Consider the following 18,345-nt stretch of genomic DNA (forward strand, 5'->3'; position numbering starts at 1 on the left):
TACAAATCAGAAAAAGGGAGCATCCATGGGGGGAGAAAACATTCAATATTTCAGTCTGAGACACTTTATCAAGTCTCAGCATGAAATGTCAACTGTTTATTCCCCTCCATAGATGCTGCCGGCATTACTGAGTTCCTCTAGCATTTTGTGCATTTTGATCAAGATCCTCAGCATCTGCAGATTCTTTGGTGTTTTCATCAATGAAAGGTATACTAAGAAAGTAAAAAAGACTACAGCAGCAAAGTCTCACAGAACTAATAATGTTTGAAACCCTCAAATATATCAGCCAAAATACTTGAAAGGAGTAATTATAAACATACATAAATGATTGCAGTGCAAGTGCTTTGTGTTGGAGAAGAGCTATTCACCAACCAATAAGAAAGCTTCTGTAATCTCACCCACCTAAGTTTCCGGTCATTAAATAGGAATTGTGGAAATCCATCATCCCCATGCCTACTACATGGATGAAATCTTCAATTACTTGCATTAACTCCACCGAACCGGGATAGACCTGTGCAAAAACAGAAAAAAAAAGTACAATTTTTCAGATTGGCATCTCGAATTGTCAATCAGTGACATGTTATTCAAAAGAAGTAGATGTGATTTTGCAAATATTGTAAACTGTCTTTTGAGCTGAGTCAATCATTGAGAAGAGGAATACAAGATGATCTAGGATTAGCTCAGCAGGCCAGGAAGTATCTATGGAAAAGAGTAGAGTCGATGTTTCGGGCTGAGACCCTTTAGCAAAGTTGAATGGTCTTGACTCAAAACGTCAACTGTACTCTTTTCCGTAGATGCTACTCGGCCTGCTGAGTTCCTCCAACATTTGGTGTGTGTTGCTTGGATTTTTAGCATCAGCAGATTTTCTCTTGTTTGTGATCTAGGATTAATTTGGTTAACATAATCAATCTCAGTGACAGTATCTGAGGTAAATTTGATGGGTTATACTTCAAACTACAGGATTCCTGCTCTCTTCCATTACAGGTTAATCCAATTTTTGACTTTTCTGCTACTTTCATGTAATCAGAATCAGGTTTATTACTGAGGATGAGATGTTAGGTGTATTTAATATTTACGTCATATTTGAGCAAAATTGTAAATATATAGGTTGATTAAGCATTCTTATTCATTTAAATACTTCATCATGGGTTATATGTAAACGTATCTGAATGACAAATGACAATATGCCACCACATCACTTGTGAGCGTGTCGCTTAAAGTAAAAAATGAAATGAAAACACATTCTCCTGGGTCCCATCAATTAGTTTGTATGTTTTGGAGCTACAAAATATAAGATTATATTACTGGTCTACACTGACTATGGTCTCCTGGTAAGGAAGTTGAGGATACACTTGCTGAGGAACATGCCCAGTTTTGCTAAGTACTAAGGGAATGAACTGCACGTGACAAGCAGAAACCTGAAGCATATTTTGCTGTTGCCTAGGGGCTCCAAAGAGGAGAGCCAGTGAGATTGCATCAGCTGTAGATCTATTGTGGTTGCAAACAAACAGCAGGAAGTCCAGGTCCTTGCTTAGCTTAGGCAGGAGTTATAGGCAGAATTCTGGACAATACTAACCCCAAAGTGCTTCACTGCAGTAGGTGTGAGTACTAGCAGGTGCTCACATTGCAGACATCCCACCCTGCAAAAACTCATTTCAAGGAGGTAGCACCATCTATTTGCGGGAGACTTGCGGGAGAGGTGGGATGTCTGCAATAGAGTAGCTCCTTAGCAGCTAGCCAGCTAGTTTAAATAACGTTAGCTATGCTAATGAACAAATGACACCTGTTAAACTCACCTCAACATGTCTTTTACATTTTAACCCACCATGGGCAATAAAGTCACTGTTGTAAACAGTGCAGCGAGCAACACTGTCATTATTTTTGACCCCTATTAGGCAGGGGTACACTTTAGTGTAGTCTGGGGTGACATACGTTTTTTTTTGGAACACTCTGCCACTCTGACTTTTTTTGGAACTCTCTCGCTCTTGCTCTCTCTCTATTGCGCGTGTGCTTTCTCGCTCTCGCTCTCTCTCTCGCTTGCTTTCTCGCTCTTTCTCTTTCTTTCGTGGTCACTCTCTTACGCTTGCTTTCTCACCCTTGCTCTCGTGCTCTCTCTCTAGCGCTCGCTCTCTTGTGCTTGCTTTCTTGCTCTTGCGCACACTCTCTCGCTCTCTCTCACGCTTGCTCTCAAAAAAATCAACTTCCGGGACATTGTATATAATTTGCGGGCATCAGGGAGCCACGATTAATTTGCGGGAGACTCCCGGAACTTCCGGAAGAGGTGGGATGTCTGACATTGCACTTCCTGGACACAAATACGATTGCTGTCTTTTGAAGCAGGTGGGAACCTCTAACTGCAGCAGAGGTTGAAGATGTCCTTGAACACACCAGTCAGTTGGCTAACCATGTTTTCAGTGCCCAGCCAGGTATACCACTGGAGCCTGACACCTTGTGAGGTTTCACTCTCTAGAAGGAAGTTATGACATCGGCCACCAAGACAGAGATCACAAGGTTGCCAGATGTTGTGTGTATTTGCATAGACATCATGTTATTCTCCCTTTCAAAATGTGCAGAAAAGGCATTGAGCTCTTTGGGAAGTGAAGCATCACCACCAATTATGCTGTGAAGTTTCTCCTCTGAATCCTTGAATATGGTGCAGTCCGCTGATGCAAAGCTGTCCTATAAACACTCATCCGCCTCTCTCGACTATACCTTTGTGGTGCTCCAGTTCTCAGTCTCTGCCTATATGCCAAGAGTTGAAGTACAACCAGATGATAGTACTTGCCAAAGTGTGGGTATGTGTTGGTATGATAAACATTCTTGATGGAGGTGTGACGATGATAGAGTGTGTTAGCTCCTCTGGTTCTGAATGTCACATGTTGGGGCAGTTTGTCAGAGTTCTTCAAAGTAGCCTGGTTAATGTTCCTCACTATGATCAGGAAGACATCAAGATTAACTTCCTCCTGTCTGCTGATCATGGGGCTCAGCTCCTCCAGTGCAAACTTGACACTGGCCAGGGGTGGAATGTACACTGTAACCAGGACGATGGTGGATGAACTCCCTCAGCAGACAGAATGGACAACATTTGACTGCTAGACTTTCCAGGTTGGGGCAGCAGGACTGAGACAAAATCACCATGCCTGTGCACCAGAATTTTAATTATAAAGTGTACACTGCCTTTACTTGATGCTGTTCTCTAGTCTGAGTGATAGAAGGTAAAGCCCGCAGGCTGGAGTGCCATGTCTTGAGTGCTGGGGTGAGGCATGTCTCTATGAAGAAAAGTACTCAAGCAGTCTCTGATGCACCTCTGGTATTGCAGTCTTGCTCTCAGATTTTTAGCTTTATTTTCCAGAGACTGTACATTAGCCAGGAGGACGGTAAGGAAAGTGGATTTTATGCCCTGCACTTCCATCTTACTCGGTGCGATCCCTAGAAGCCATGTTTCTTGGTACAATGGAGACCTTCTCTGAACTTCCCACTGCTGCATTTGTTCTATGGGTGTTCTGGGAGTCCTTAGTCTGCCTGTTTCTAAAATTAATACTTCTAATAGTTTGAAACTGTTACTGATTGCAGTCTCAATGACTGCAGATTTCAGCTGTTGTACTTGTAAACGAGACTATTTAATAACTTTAAGAGCTGCAGACTGAAACTGTCCCCTCAGTTACAAATAGTGACACCATCATTTTTTTCATACAAATTGAGGAAGTGTTCCTCCCTCAACTACAATAAGATACCCAAGATACTCTTCTTTAAAATAGACTCTGTAGACTGTTTGATGAAGTTTCCAGAGAATACTTTAGCATTTCTGAAGTAAATAGATTCTTTTCTGGGTGTGTAATTCAATAAATTCTGCTGAGTAACGTGACACCTTTTGATGGAGTTTTATAGAATCACACAACCTAGAAACAGGTACATGTCAACCATCTACACTAATTGTGTTTGCCTGCACTTTGTATGTTGCCTTCTATGCCATGGGATTCAAATGTTCTTTTAGATACTTCTTAAATGGTGCAAGTGTACCTGCCTCTACCACCCTCTCAGGCAATGCATTCTGGATTCCTCTGAGTGAAAAAAATTCTTCCTCACCTCCCATCTAAACCTCTTAAATTGGTTTATTAATGTTACCTGTACCGAGGTACAGTGAAAGACTTGTCTTGCATACCGTTCATACAAGACAATGCATCACAACAGCCCTTTAAGGTAAAGCAATAACAGAGTGCAAAATAAACTGTTATGGTTACAGAGAAAGTACAGTGCAGGTAGATGATAAAGTGCAAGGTCATAACGAGGTGGACTGTCAGGCAAGAGTCCACCTTGTAGAAGTAAAACAATCAATAGTCTAATATCAGTGGGATATAAGCTGTTCATGAGCCTGGTGGTACCTGTTTCCTGGCTCTTTTGTTCTTCTGCCTGGTGGGAAGGGTAAGAAGAGAGAATGTCTAGGCTGGATTGGGTCATTGATTAAGTTGGCTGCTTTACTGAGGCAGCAAGAATTGTATACAGATCTAAACTTATGCGTGCCAGTTTTAGACACCTCTGCTGTAAGATAAAGTTTCCTACTAGTCACTCTATCTAGTGCCCCCACTAATTTACTGTGTAGTCCTTTTACAGGTCACTCCTCAGCTCCAAGGAAACTCTTTCCTCATAAATAAAATATTTTATCCCAGGCAACATCCCGGTGAATCTCTTCCATAACCACTTCAGTCCAATCATGTGTATACAGTATTTCAACTGTATTAATTATGTATGTCCTACCCTAGCCAGCCCTCCCAAAGTACAAAATCTCACACTTACCAAGATTATACTTCATCTTCCTTTGTTTTTACTAATCAAGCAATATCATCCTACAGCATAAGACACAATCAACAATGTTTGTGTCATTTCACACGTACTAATCAGACCTCCAATATTCCTTTCCTAATTGTTAAGTTATACAACAAGCAACAAGAGTCTCAGCACAGATCCCTGTCATACATTATTGGGCACAGTTTTCAATCACAGAAACAACCTTTCACCATCTTCCTCCATTTCTTATCACCAAGCTAATTATGGATCCAATTTGCCAACTTGCCTGGAATCCCATTTGTTCTAATATTTTGGACTACCTTCCCTTGTGACATCTTGCAAAAGGCCTTAATGAAGTCTACATCGAATACCATGAGTACTGTCCCATTGCCAACTCGTTGGCTCATGTCATTGTGTCAATAGGTTTTTTACGATGTCAAATGCCACGGGTGATCTGTCATTTCTTAGGCAAACAAACTGCATATTTGCCAACCAGGATTTGTCCAAGCATTTGATATTTCACCAAACTTGAAGTTCAAGAAACCTAAGCTTACATACACAAACTCTTAAGTCATTAATTAATTCAGTTATCATAAAGCAATTCGAACAAAAGACTATCTGATTTGAAGTGCTTGCTTGTGTGCTAACAGTGGAGAAAGGTATTTTCTGGCTGGATTTGAGCACTTAGTTTGATTTTATTATCTGTTCAGAGAATTTAAAGATACCATTCCAAAGTACAAACTTAATTCTATTATTCCTGACTTGATGCAGGATGTAATTTGTTTTTATTGTTTGTTAGGACCTTTTTTTTATTCAATGTATTTAGTTACAAAAATGGGAATAGAAGCTGTCAATCAGACCCAGAGATTGTTTTATTATTGGGTTAGATCATGAACGATAAAGACATCAACTCAATTTACATACATTTGTGTTATAATCCTTGATAAGACATACGTAATAAATATCTTTCATAATCACATTTGAGGCAGAGAAATTAATATACCCACCACTCTTTGGAAGATAAAATTCCATAGTAGGTTTACTCTCATCTATGACATTCGCTTTTCAGTTGTACTGATTCTCCTTTGTCTATCCTGCTTGCTATTTCCTCAATGATTTCCAACAGATTTGCCAGGCAAGATTTTCCCTGGTCAATTTTATCATTTGCCTCCAACTACTCCGAACCACATCCTTAACAATCAACTTCAACATCTTCCCAACCACAGAAGCCTGGCTAACTGTGCCTATAATTTCTTTATTCTGCCTCCCTCCCTTCTTGAAGAGTGGAGTGACATTTGTAATTTTCCAATCGTCTGCAACCATGCCAAAATCTATTGATTCTTGTAAGATCATTTCTAATCCCTCCACAGTCTCTTTAGTTTCCTCTTTCAGAACTCTAAGGTGTATCCCATCTGGTCTAGGTGACTTCTCTTCCTTCAGACCTTTCAGTTTCCCAAGCATCTTCTCCCTAGTAATAGCAACTGCACTAATTTCTGCCCCCGACACTCTTGAACTTCCAGCATACTGCCAGTGTCTTCCATAGTGAAGGCTGATGGAAAATACTCATCAGTTTGTCTGCCATTTTCTTGTCCCACATTACTTCCTCTCCAGGATTATTTTCTAGCGGTCCAATATCTACTCTTGCCTCTCTCTTACTCTTTACATATCTAAAAAACGTTTGGTCTCCTCTTTGATATTGTTGATTAGCTTATCTTCATATTTCATCTTTTAACCTCATGACTTTTTTGTTGCTTTCTGTTGGTTTTTAACAGTTTCCTAATTCCCTAACCTCCCATTAATTTGCTCTATTATACACCCTTTTTTGTTTTTCTGTTTGCTCTGAATTCCCTGGTCCGACATGGTTGTGTTATCTTGCATTCAGAATATTACTTCTTCTTTGGGATTTATTTGTCTGGTACCTTCAGAATTGCAGAAATCCAGAAACTCCGGCCATTACTGCTCTGCTGTCACCTCTGCTAGTGTCCCCTTCCAATTAATTTTAGCCAGCTCCTCTCCCAGATCTCTGTAATTTCCTTCACTCCACAGTAATACTGATGCACCTGAGTTTAGCTTCATCCTCTGAAATTGCTGGATGGATTCTATCATATTCTGATCACTCTCTCCTAAGGGCTCCTTTACCTTAACCTCCCTAATCAAATCTGATTCATTGCTCAACACTCAGTCCAGAACAGCTGATCCTCCAGTGGGCTCAACCACAAGTTGCTCTAAAAAGCCATCTTGTTGGCATTCTACAAATTCTCTCTCTTGGGATCCTTCACAAACCTGATTTTCCCAATCCAAGTGCTTATTGAAATCTCCCATGACTTTTGTAACATTGCCCTATTGGCATATCTTTTCTATTTCCTGTTGAAATTTGTAGCCCACCTGCTGTTTCGGAGGCTTGTCTCTAACTCCCATCAGGGTCTTTTTACTGTTACAGTTTCTTAACTCTACCCATTAAGTTTCTACGTCTTCTGATTCAATGACATCTTTGAAGGAATTTGAAAGGATTCCTTTCAAAGGAATTGACTTTTATTTTTTTACCAATGAAGAGCCACATCAGCCACTCTGCATACCTTCCTGTCCTTTTGATACAATGTGTATCCTTAATCTTAAACTCCCAACTATAATCTTCTTTCAGCCACAACTCAGTGATGCCCACAACATCATACCAGCCAATCTCTTACTGTGCCACAAGATCATCTACTTTTTCAACTTTGTCCCCCTTTCACTGCACATCATCCCACTGACTGCAATTATCCCTATCATCTGCTTGTCCTTCCTGATAGTCTCAGAACACAATGCCTCTCTTTGTAAACCAACAGACTTATCACTCCAGTTCCTGTACCTCTGCCAAATTAGTTTAAACCCTCCCCATCAGCTACGGCAAGTCTGCCTGCAAAGAATCATTCTGGAGGACTGGTAAACTGCAAATATCACTCCATTCTTTAAGAAGGATGGGAGGAAGAAGAAAGGGAACTACAGGTCAGTCAGCTTAAATTTAGTGCTTGGGAAGATGTTGGAGTCCATTATTAAAGATGAGGTTTAAGAGTGTTTGGCGGCCCATGATAGAGTAGGCCAAAGTGAGAATGGTTTCCTTCAGGAAAATGTTGTCTGACAAGTATGTTGGAATTCACTGAAGAAGTAACAGGCAGAATAGACAAAGGAGAATTAGTGGATGTTCTTTACTTGGATTTTCAGAAGGCCTTGGACAAGGTGCCACACATGTGTCCTCTGAATGCTCTGGTCTCTTTCCATATAGGATTAATAAGTTGTGGGCATGGTATGTTGGTTCCAGAAGCACGGCAACATTTGTGGGCTGTCCCCAGCACATCCACAGACTATGTTCACATTGACAAAATGATGCCTTTTACTTTATATCTCGATGTACATGAGACAAGGTTAACAATCTTTATCTTTACTTTTCACAGCCTTCCTCCAAACTTCATCATGTTCATGTCACATACCCTGTGACGTGTTAAAGAACCAGCAGAAATGGAAAACACTTTCTAGTCCAGTTTTGCTATTAACTAATGGTATTTATTAGTAACTACGCAATACAGTTATATAAGTGCAGATAAATCAAACAGGTTAGCAATGATTATATATAAGTGTGGAAATATATGAAAACTAAGCTTCTTCAAGTCTTGGGGTAAATAGATAGTCTTATGATGATGAGTAAAGTTCAGTTCAGTTCGTGGTATTGAGTTGAGTAGTGATGGAGAGAGAGAGAGGGAGAGATTTGAGTCTTCAGGTGAGCTGACACTATCAATCTTCCCGTTGTCCTCCGAAATCCTTTAGAAGTCATCGACTGTGACCACAACAAAGGGGTCTGTTCTTCAGTGGTGGAATTATCAACCCAGGTGAGGGTCGGACACATGAATAACTCCCCACCGGTCACACCCTTTTCACACTGCAAGAGCCACTGATCGATTCGCCTAATCGACCCTCCAAAACCCACCTTTTCTGTAGGCACAACAAAGCTCATTCAGTGTCCAAAACCATGTGTCTGCAGGTCCAACAGCTGACCTTCTATTTATCTCACTGTGCTGAACACCATCTGTCCATCAAGCAGCTCCTCCCTTCTCTCTCTGTAAGAACTTGGAAGCTACCAGTGTCCTTGCAGAAAATATAAACAAACTGTGAGCAGTCTTCGCCTCTCTTGCTCTTTCAAACAAGGTTTCTGTGTTGAACAACTCTCTCTTTTTCCATGGCAACCCAAAAGCTGACAGCAGTAGTCAGCGTCCTTGTAACAGTGTAAACACGAGCTGAAAGACAGACTCTGCTCCTCTCTCTCTCAGCAGAAATTCAAAAGTTAGTCTCAGTTCTTTCTTGTGCCTTAAAATGACAGTCCACAGCAAAAAGGAACCCCAGAGGTACATAACAGTGCATCTTGCCCCACTGGCAGCAAATCCATCAGACGTAAATACTACAGAATCTCCATCTCTGCCTCCTTACCTTGCTGACACTGTCTGTTACATTTATATTAGGATTGTTCTTTAACCCTATCTATTCAGATATTACTTTCCTTGGAGCATCGCTTTGGGTAATAATTTTGGAACTGATGTGGTCATCCAGGCAATTTCATATCATACCATCATGCAGAATTGCAGACCTGAGACATTTTTGGGATTGTTCTTAACAATACCACAACATCTATATATTTATTTCCAGAGCTAACTCCGGAAATAACTTTTATGAGAAACTTTGAGTAACACACATAAAATGTTAGAGGAATTCAGCAAGACGGGCAATATCTATAGAGGGAAATAAACCGTTCAAGAGGATCCTGATGAAGGATAAGTTGAAGGGAACTATCACCAAGAAATCCGTAGATCTCCACAAAACCAATAGCTGGCTTCTTTGTCTTGGACAGTCAAAGAAGCATTTAAGATCAAACATCTAAAACTCCATCTCCTCTTTGAAATAGTTCCTCAGATTAGTGTAAAACTGATATTTGGTACAAGTGATTCCCTTTTGCTTAATAGATTTGATAAATCTAGTTTGATAAATGATTGGACTGCAGTTTACTTGGGGCTCTTTCAGTTTTATGTTTCTATATTCTATATTTTTGCCTGTCCTTTCTTGTTACCACTTCCATGATTTTTGTGTGTGTGTGTGTGGATGGTTTGATGTTCTTGTTGCCATTTGTGTGATTGGTTTTTTTTTTGTGCATGGTGGGGTGTTGATGTTTTTCTTTGAACAGCTACCATGGTTTATTTTTTGGTTCATGGCTATCTGGAGAAGATGAATCTCAGAGTTGTATACTGCATAAATACTTCGATAATAAATGTACCTTGAACCTTGAAACATTACAAACAAGTCAATGCTCACTTTACACCTCAGTAAGTCTTTTATATACTGTATACAAAGTTAAATTCATTCATCTCACCTGGTGTACTCAGATTCCAGTGAGGTCTCAGTGGGTACTGAGAAGCTATGCCAACCTACTGGCTGGAGTGTTCAATCTTTCACTGCTATAATCCGAGGTTCTTACCTGCGTCAAAAGGGCAGCAATTATGCTGCTGTCCAGAAAATCAAGGTGAATTACCTCAATTGCACTCACATCTACCATGATGCAGGGCTTCAAGAGGTTGGTTATGGTTACAATTAACTCCTGATTGAACAAAGAGTGAGTACAAGGCTTAACCTTTTACAGGCAGCACAGCTTGTCAGCATTGAACCCAATCATTCCTACAGTTCTGATTGAAAAGTTCCAGAACCTGGGCCTCAGTACCTTCCTCTGCAACTGGATCCTCAACTTCCTAAATGGAAGATCATAATCTGTGTGGATTGGAAGTAACATCTCTACCTCACTGAGGATCAACACCTCACGGATGTGTACTTAGCCCACTACTCTGCTCTCTCTACACCGATGGCTGTGGGGTAGGTACAGCTCAAATGCCATCAATAAATTTATTAATGATACAACCATTGTTGGTAGATAGTGATGAGAGAGCATACAGGAGAGAGGTATACCAGTTGGTTGAGTGGTGTCGCAGTAACAACCTCGCACTCAACATCAGTAAGACCAAAGAACCAGTTGTGGACTTCAGAAAGGGTAAGACGAGGAAAAACACATGTCCTCAACTAGGGATCAGAAGTGGAAAGAGTAAGCAACTTCAAATTCTGGGGTGTCTACATCTCTGAGTACCTAACCTGGACTTGGCACATCGATGCAGCTAGAAAGAAGGCAAAACAACAGCTGTATTTCATTAGACATTTGAGGAGATTTGATATGTCACCAAAAATATTCTCAAAATTTCTAGATATTGTGGAGAGCATTCTAACTGGCTGCATCACCATCTGGTATGGGGATAGGGTTGGGGCTACAACACAGGATCGAAGTAAGCTGCAGAGAGCTGTAAGATTAGCCAGCTCCATCATGGGCATTAGTCTTCGTGGTATCCAAGACACCTTCAAGAAGCGGTGGTTCAAAAAGGCAGCATCTGTTATTAAAGACCCCTGTGACTCAGGACACACCCTCTTCTCGTTGCTACCATCAGGAAGAAGATACCTGAAGGCACACCCTCAACGATTCAGGAACAGCTTTTCCCCTCTGTCATCCAATTTCTGATTGGATATTGAACCCATGAACACTATCTCACTACTTTTTTATTTCTATTTTTTGCAGTATTTGTTTAATTTAACTATTTAATATATATATTCATACTGTAATTCACAGTTTTTTTCTCTATTATTATGTATTGTATTGTACTCTGCTGCAAAGTTAACAAATTTCATGACGTATGCTGGTCATATTAAACCTGATTCTGTTTCAGTTCGTTGATGGGAAACAGGCAGTATGACAACTCAGAACTCTTTTGCTCACTGCAGTTTCAAGCATTCAGGCTCGGAGGTGCCAGAGATGGCTGGGAGTGAAATGAAATGATTTCATTACTTCAACAAGTGAGGAACTACAAGGAATTTGAAGGTATCAACAATCATCTTGAATGTTACAATGAAAAAGAAGATTTAGCTGATGTAATCATCAAAAGTATTCTATCAAAATACTAAGGCAGGAAATATGAAGATAAGGAAAGTGATGAGGATGACACATGTGAATCTGAGATAGTGACTACACAGGATGCCAGGAAATTTATTGTTGGATTATGACACTACTTCATGCAGGAAGGCAAAGAAGGCAGTCCATTATCTGCACTGATTTTGTTAATTTTCAGTAAATAAAAAGAACATGTCAGCATACACTGGAGGAATTCCTCCACTGACAACTATTAGGAACTAATACAGTATTTCTTTCTCTCTGCACATTGGGTATTCTTTCTTTATGGGTTTGTTTGTGTTTCTTTGTTTTGTAGCTGCCTATAAGGAGATGAGTCTCAAGGTTGTATAATATATACATACTTTGATAACAAATATACTTTAAACTTTTATAGTACTGTAGTAGTATTGGCTGTGTTCTAAGTTGCTCTGAATTTCACTTACATACATAATTTGTTACTCAGTTAAATGGTAGTTTGGCTTTCTTATATCTTTTAAACCATTTCCATGAAACTTCAGCTAATTGGGGCAGCTGCTTAGTGGGTCATAATGTGCAGGTCCCAATGTGGCCCTATTAACCAGAATCCACTGTATATAGATGTTTATGTCTTTGCTGCCTCAAAACAGTACTTATGTCATATGTCACTGATAGTAAATCTGACTCTGATTCTGACCGTTGTTAGCAGATAAATTTCCTGTGATCACAGAAAACTAGCATGCAAGTTTAAACTCTGTCCTTAGGCCGTTTGTTCTTAATGATATGTTGTTTCAGTGTAAAGGCAATTTAAATGCACATAGTAGGAAGTCAAACCCTTGCACAGATATTCATATGGTTCTGTCTCTCTCCATCACATCTTCAGCAACAGAATTTGGCCAAAACATTGAAGTTCCCTCTATGGACTCTCAGTCACTCATCTTCAGAATCCTCCTCCACGTCTATCATGTTCATTTTGAAACTCTCGGTTCCACATTTTCAGAAAGATTAAATGTTCAAGTTATTACATAAAATTAAGTTCTACCTGTTGTGCATCTTCCCACTTCTCTCTGTTTTCCTCTTCAAGAAGGTTACTGATGATTTGAAAAAAATTCTGTGGAGAAATGGTAAGATTTACAGAATAACTGTTGAAACATGTTAGAGTTTGCACAATTAATATGCAAATTCAGATCTCAAATTTGTGATAACTTTAGATATTAAGCATAGTCTTTATCACCAGCTGAGGTTGAATCATATTTTATAATTCACCTTCTAAGATCTCACTGCATCAAATATTATTAGCCAGACATTTCAGTGTCATGAGGGTCAAGGCAAGTCATTCAGTAAATCCAAATTTGTAAGCTACATTATAAACTACATGCTTCAGGCAGTTGCAAAATTTAATATTATTAGAACATACAGAAATATTTCAATTTAGGCTTTTAACATGGAATTAGCCAAATGCACCAACGATTCAGAGCCTGGAAATTCATTGCAGCTTTGGGATTGAAAACCAATGAAAATTCATAGAAAACTTATTGAAACTTAAAATTCCAATTCCATCATTGAGCACAGCTGCAAGGAGCACCATCGCAGGAAAGCAGTATCCATCATCGAGGGCCCCACCCCGCCATGTTTTCATCTCACTGCTGCCGTCAGGAAGGAGATACAGGAGAATTAGCTCCCACACCACCAGGTTCAGGAACAGTTATTGCCTCTCAGCCATCAGGCTCCTGAACCAGATTGGATAACTTCATTCATCCCAACACTGACCTGATTTCACAACCTATGGACTTCCCTTCAAAGACTCTACAACTCATATTCTCAATATTATTCATAACTTATTTATTACTATTATTATTATGTTTTCTTTTTGTATTTGCACAATTTGTTTTTTTTTGCATATTGGTTGTCCACCTTTGTGTATATTTTTTCATTCATTCCATTGTTTCTTTGCATTTACTGTGAATACTTGCAAGAAAATGCATCTCAGGATAGTATGTTATGACATATATGTGCTTTGACAATAAATTTATTTTGAACTTTTATCACACCCATCCCTCTCCCAGTCTTGAGAATAGGATCAATTCTGGTGATGATGGTTCACAGCACCAGGGGCACAACAGGAGTCCCTATCTCACTCAGGAAAACCAAAACGGAGCCATACCTGTACTTGGTCACCTAGAGGAAACCATCTCAAATATACTCAGTATTCTGTACCTATTATTGAGGTGCAAATGTATTGAATCAAGGCTTGGTTACTAATTATGGTTTCTTGCTGCAAGGCTCAACTTGCATATTCCACCCTCATGTCTATTAAACACATTTGGACCCTAAGAATCAACCATTTCACTTTACCACAAGTGATATATTTTGGAATAACTGAATGATGAGTTGTTGATAGAGTAGATAGGGCCTGGGTGTCTCTGGTGTTTTGCATATCTAAAGATAAATGAAGTAATTGGTTTTGAAATTGAACATAATGCATGACTGAGACTGCTTCTCATGGGTTGTGGGGGAAGGGGTTCAGCTGCAGCAACAGAGAAAAATAGGTATTTTGATAACATAAAGTCCCTGAGAATGGCTGGCAGATAGGGACTATATTTTGATAGGTGCAGTCTTATGGGAGAAATGTTGGGTGGGAAAAGGTCAGATCAGGTTTTTGGTACAGACCTTGTATTTTTATCCTTTCCCTCTCAGAAGCCCTTTGACCACTTCCTTCATCTTCAGCTGTGCTTTCCTTTTCTCTCCTAATGACTCACGCTGATTGGTGAGGGTTACACTGCACACCATTTGGGGAAGTTTTTTTTTACCTTCCCTTGAAAAAGAGGTGGATTGTGGATCTACAGAAGAACAGATCACTGGTAGCTTCACAGCATTTCTGAATCTTAGACATGCATGAGATAAGGAGTGCATTCCCTCTACACTGTCCACCCAGGTAGAAGGTCAGTTGACCTTCTTCCCTAACTTAGGATGGCAAGGTAGAGATGTGATTAGTGTAACATTTACAGCACCAGCGATCAGTGTTCAATTCCCGCAGATGTCTGTAAGGAGTTTGTACACACCCCTGGGATCATGTAGGCTTTCTCCCACTTTCCGTACGGGTTAGGGTTGGAAAGTTGTCCGCATGCTATGTTGGTGATGGAAGCATGGCGGTACTTGTAGGCTGCCTTTAGCACATCCTTCTACTGTGTTGGTCATTGACAGAAACAATGAATTTCACTGTATTTTTTGATGTATATGTGACAAATAAAGCTAATCTTTTAACCTTTATCCCGCCTTTCTCCACACACACGTTATGAATCATACAACATGATCTCTTCAGGACATCTGCCTCACAACACCACCTGTTAGTCAATTATATTTCTTCCCAACAGGCAAGCTTCTTCTTTCTATATTTCTATATGTTACAAGTAAAACAGTTAAAGAAACACTGAAGTGTTCAAACCCTGAATTGCACCCTCTTTCCAGGCAACAGCTTGGAGGACGATCTCATAGTGTCATGAATCATATAGCACAAAAACATCCCCTTTGGCCTACTAAGTCCATGCTGACTCATTCACACTTGTTATTTTTAAGCTCCAGCCCCCAACCACCCCTCCCCAATTCCCATATTCTCCCACTCACTTATATACTAAGTTTCTATAGCCAGTTAACCAAACCATCTGGGGGAATCTACATGGTCACAGAGAGAACCTACAAGATCCACACAGGTTGCATCAGAAGTTAGGATTGGAATTACTGATGCAGCTTTACAAGCTGCATCCTTTGCTCACCCAAGTGGAGTCTGTTCGACCCAATTACTTTCTACTAGTAAAGAGAAAAAACACCTCCAGAATCTGCTCAGGCAAAGTTTCTGTCAACTTTTCTATGCCAATGTAGACAAAGGTATTTACCTGTACATCATCAGATGAAGGTACGTAACTCGCTCTTTTAAACGTGTCAGTGACGTTTCGAAGAATTTCAACACAGGCCAGGAGATCCCCACCATAGAAGTTCCTTCTTTGGGTTAAGTCCAAGAGGGTTTTGGTTACCTGAGACATCCCTTCACCTGCCAGCGTCCTCTGGCCCTTTGCAAGATGTTCCTTAACCTAAAAGAAGCACACATGTACAATGAATTAGGATAAAAATTGTCTGGGCCCATTCTTGCCCCTTTCTTCCTCTTCCAAAAAGGAGTGTGCTTGCTAAAAAAGTGGTTCAACATAAGTTTGTTACATTTCAGCACTTGTAACTAATCATCTTTTACGTTTAAATTACTTAGCTTATTAACACCTGTGATAATAACTTAAAGCCATCCTCATCTCATTTCCCAACCCACACAGAGCAACTGTAAACAACTGGGACTGAAAACTTGTCCAATTAATTTCATTCTAAAACTGAGGCTAACTATAGACACATTGGAACAAAGGAAGCTTAAGAGCAAGAGTTGACCGTTCAAACCATTGAGTGAATGCTGAAATTCAATGAGATCATGGTTGATCTTGATCATTAGCACATGTTCTTCCCTCAACTCGTACCCTTTATACATCTCATCTAATAAAAGCTACTCTGCTTCAATATGCACAGCTCTGGTTCTCCAAGCATCAGCAGGTGGAAGTAAATCCAGATCTTTTAGGTATACAAAATTCTGCGAAGTATAGATAGGGTAAATGCAAACAGGCTTTATCCAGTGAGGTTGGATGAGACTAGAACTACAGGACATGGGTTCAAGGTGAAAGGTGAAATGTTTAAGGGGAACATGAGGGGGAACTTCTTCACTCAGCTAAGTAGGTCAAAGAATTAGCTTTAACACAACATCAACCACTCGCTCAATGTCATCAAAGCCAAGGATTATTCCCTATAGAAGGAGGGAACTATGAGCCAGCTTTCAATAGCAGACCAGTGTTTGAGAGGATCAGCAACTTTAAAATGCTTGGCATCATCATTCAGAGAAATGTCCCTGGGCCCATCATGTAACTGCCATTACAAAGAAGGCATGGTAGCCACTCTACTTTCTTAGAAGTTTGTGAAGATTTGGCATGTCATCTAAAACTTTGATGAACTTTTATAGATTTGTGGTGGAGAGCATACCGACTGGTTTCCTCACAGCTTGGTATGGAAACACCAATGCCCTTGAATGGGAAATCCTACAAAAGGTAGTGGATACGACCCAATCCATCATAGGTAGAGCCCTCCCCACCAATGAGCACATTTACAAGGAGCACTATCATAGGGAAGCAGCATCATCATCCATCACTCCCACCATCCAAGCCATGCTCTGTTCTCGCTGTTGCCATCAGGGACGTGGTACAAAAGCTACAGGAGGTATCCACACTGCCAGGTTCAGAAACCTCAACCATCAGGCTCTTGAACCACAGTGGACAACTTCACTCACTCCAACACCGAACTGATTTCACAACCTATGGACCCACTTTTAAAGACTCTTAATCTCAAGTTCTCAATATTTATTACTTATTCATTTATTGTTATTATTTTTTCTTTCTCTTTGTGTATTTGCACAATTTATTGTCTTTTGGACATTGGTTGCTCTGTTTAGTTTTTCACTGATTACGTTGTGTTGCTTTGTATTTCCTGCAAATGCCTGCAAGAAAACAAATCTCAGCATTGTATATAGTGGCAAAAACAGTATGCACTTCAATAATAAATTTACTCTGAACTTTGCTCAGTCATTCAGAGAGCTTTTAATATTTTCGTATACCAGGTTAAGTGAAAAGGAGATGTTCATGAAGTGTCATTTTACAATTTAAAGCTCACTTTAAAATGAGCATTATTACAAGTTGGCTGGAAGTTTACTATCCAGCAATTAGGACCTCAAGCGATCATATTTAAAGATACACATCAGTTAAAATCTAATTGAATAGCACGGAACAAGCTAGAAGGCTGCAACGACCTACTTTTATTCCTATGGTCCTATGCTTAATTAAATTGCACTGCACTCCTACAATTATGGACCCTTGAAATAATTTGAGCATTTGATGATTTGTCTTCAGCTTCCTGGCCTTAAGCTCCAGAATTCTCCAACTAAATTATCATGCTCTCTCTCTCCAGGATGTCTTTTGCTGGTTGCACAGTTGTGGGGGGGGGGGGGGGAGTGGAGTACAGGTCAGCAAACAACTAAATCATGCTTGATGGCCTCAGAGAAGCACTCTGCCCTTCTGAAACAAGTGATAAAACCCTAGTATGCAGAAGGAAAACTTGCATTTTTGTTGCATTTTCTCCGGAACGTTTGGACCCAAAATAAATGTTTGGTTGATCAGGACAGAGATGAGAAGAACTTCCCTTGCTCAAATAAAGAGCTGTAGAGGTTGAATATATTCAGGACATAGATGAATAGAGTTCAGATATTTAAGAAATCAAGGGATATTGGAATAGTGCTGGAAAGTAGTGCTTTCAGTAAAAGAGCAGATAGGATGTTATCCATCATGAGGGTTTACATGACACACTTTGACTCCTAACTTCTACCAACCATTCCACTTTCACAATGCACAAAAGCATGTTACAGGCAGTGGAGCGTGTCTGAAATTTGGTCTTTGTCCCTTATCTCAGAAAGCATATGCTGGCATTGAAGACAGTCCAGAGGAGAT

At 40.0% G+C, this 18,345-nt stretch overlaps 1 protein-coding gene across 9 annotated transcripts in view; it reads right to left on the bottom strand.

Moving 5' to 3' along the window:
• The window catches only part of adgrb3 (adhesion G protein-coupled receptor B3), an 817,113-nt gene that overhangs the window by 418,947 nt on the left and 379,821 nt on the right, over positions 1-18,345 (bottom strand). For all 9 annotated transcript variants that reach the window (XM_072250523.1, XM_072250502.1, XM_072250515.1 and 6 more), the window contains 3 exons: positions 15,658-15,852; positions 12,807-12,875; positions 403-511 (listed from right to left, as the gene is read on the bottom strand). In XM_072250523.1, coding sequence (XP_072106624.1) covers positions 403-511; positions 12,807-12,875; positions 15,658-15,852 — 373 coding nt within the window. The remainder of the gene's footprint in view (positions 1-402; positions 512-12,806; positions 12,876-15,657; positions 15,853-18,345) is intronic.

This window comes from Mobula birostris, chromosome 2 (genome assembly GCF_030028105.1).
Source record: "Mobula birostris isolate sMobBir1 chromosome 2, sMobBir1.hap1, whole genome shotgun sequence".
Lineage (NCBI taxonomy): Eukaryota > Metazoa > Chordata > Chondrichthyes > Myliobatiformes > Myliobatidae > Mobula > Mobula birostris.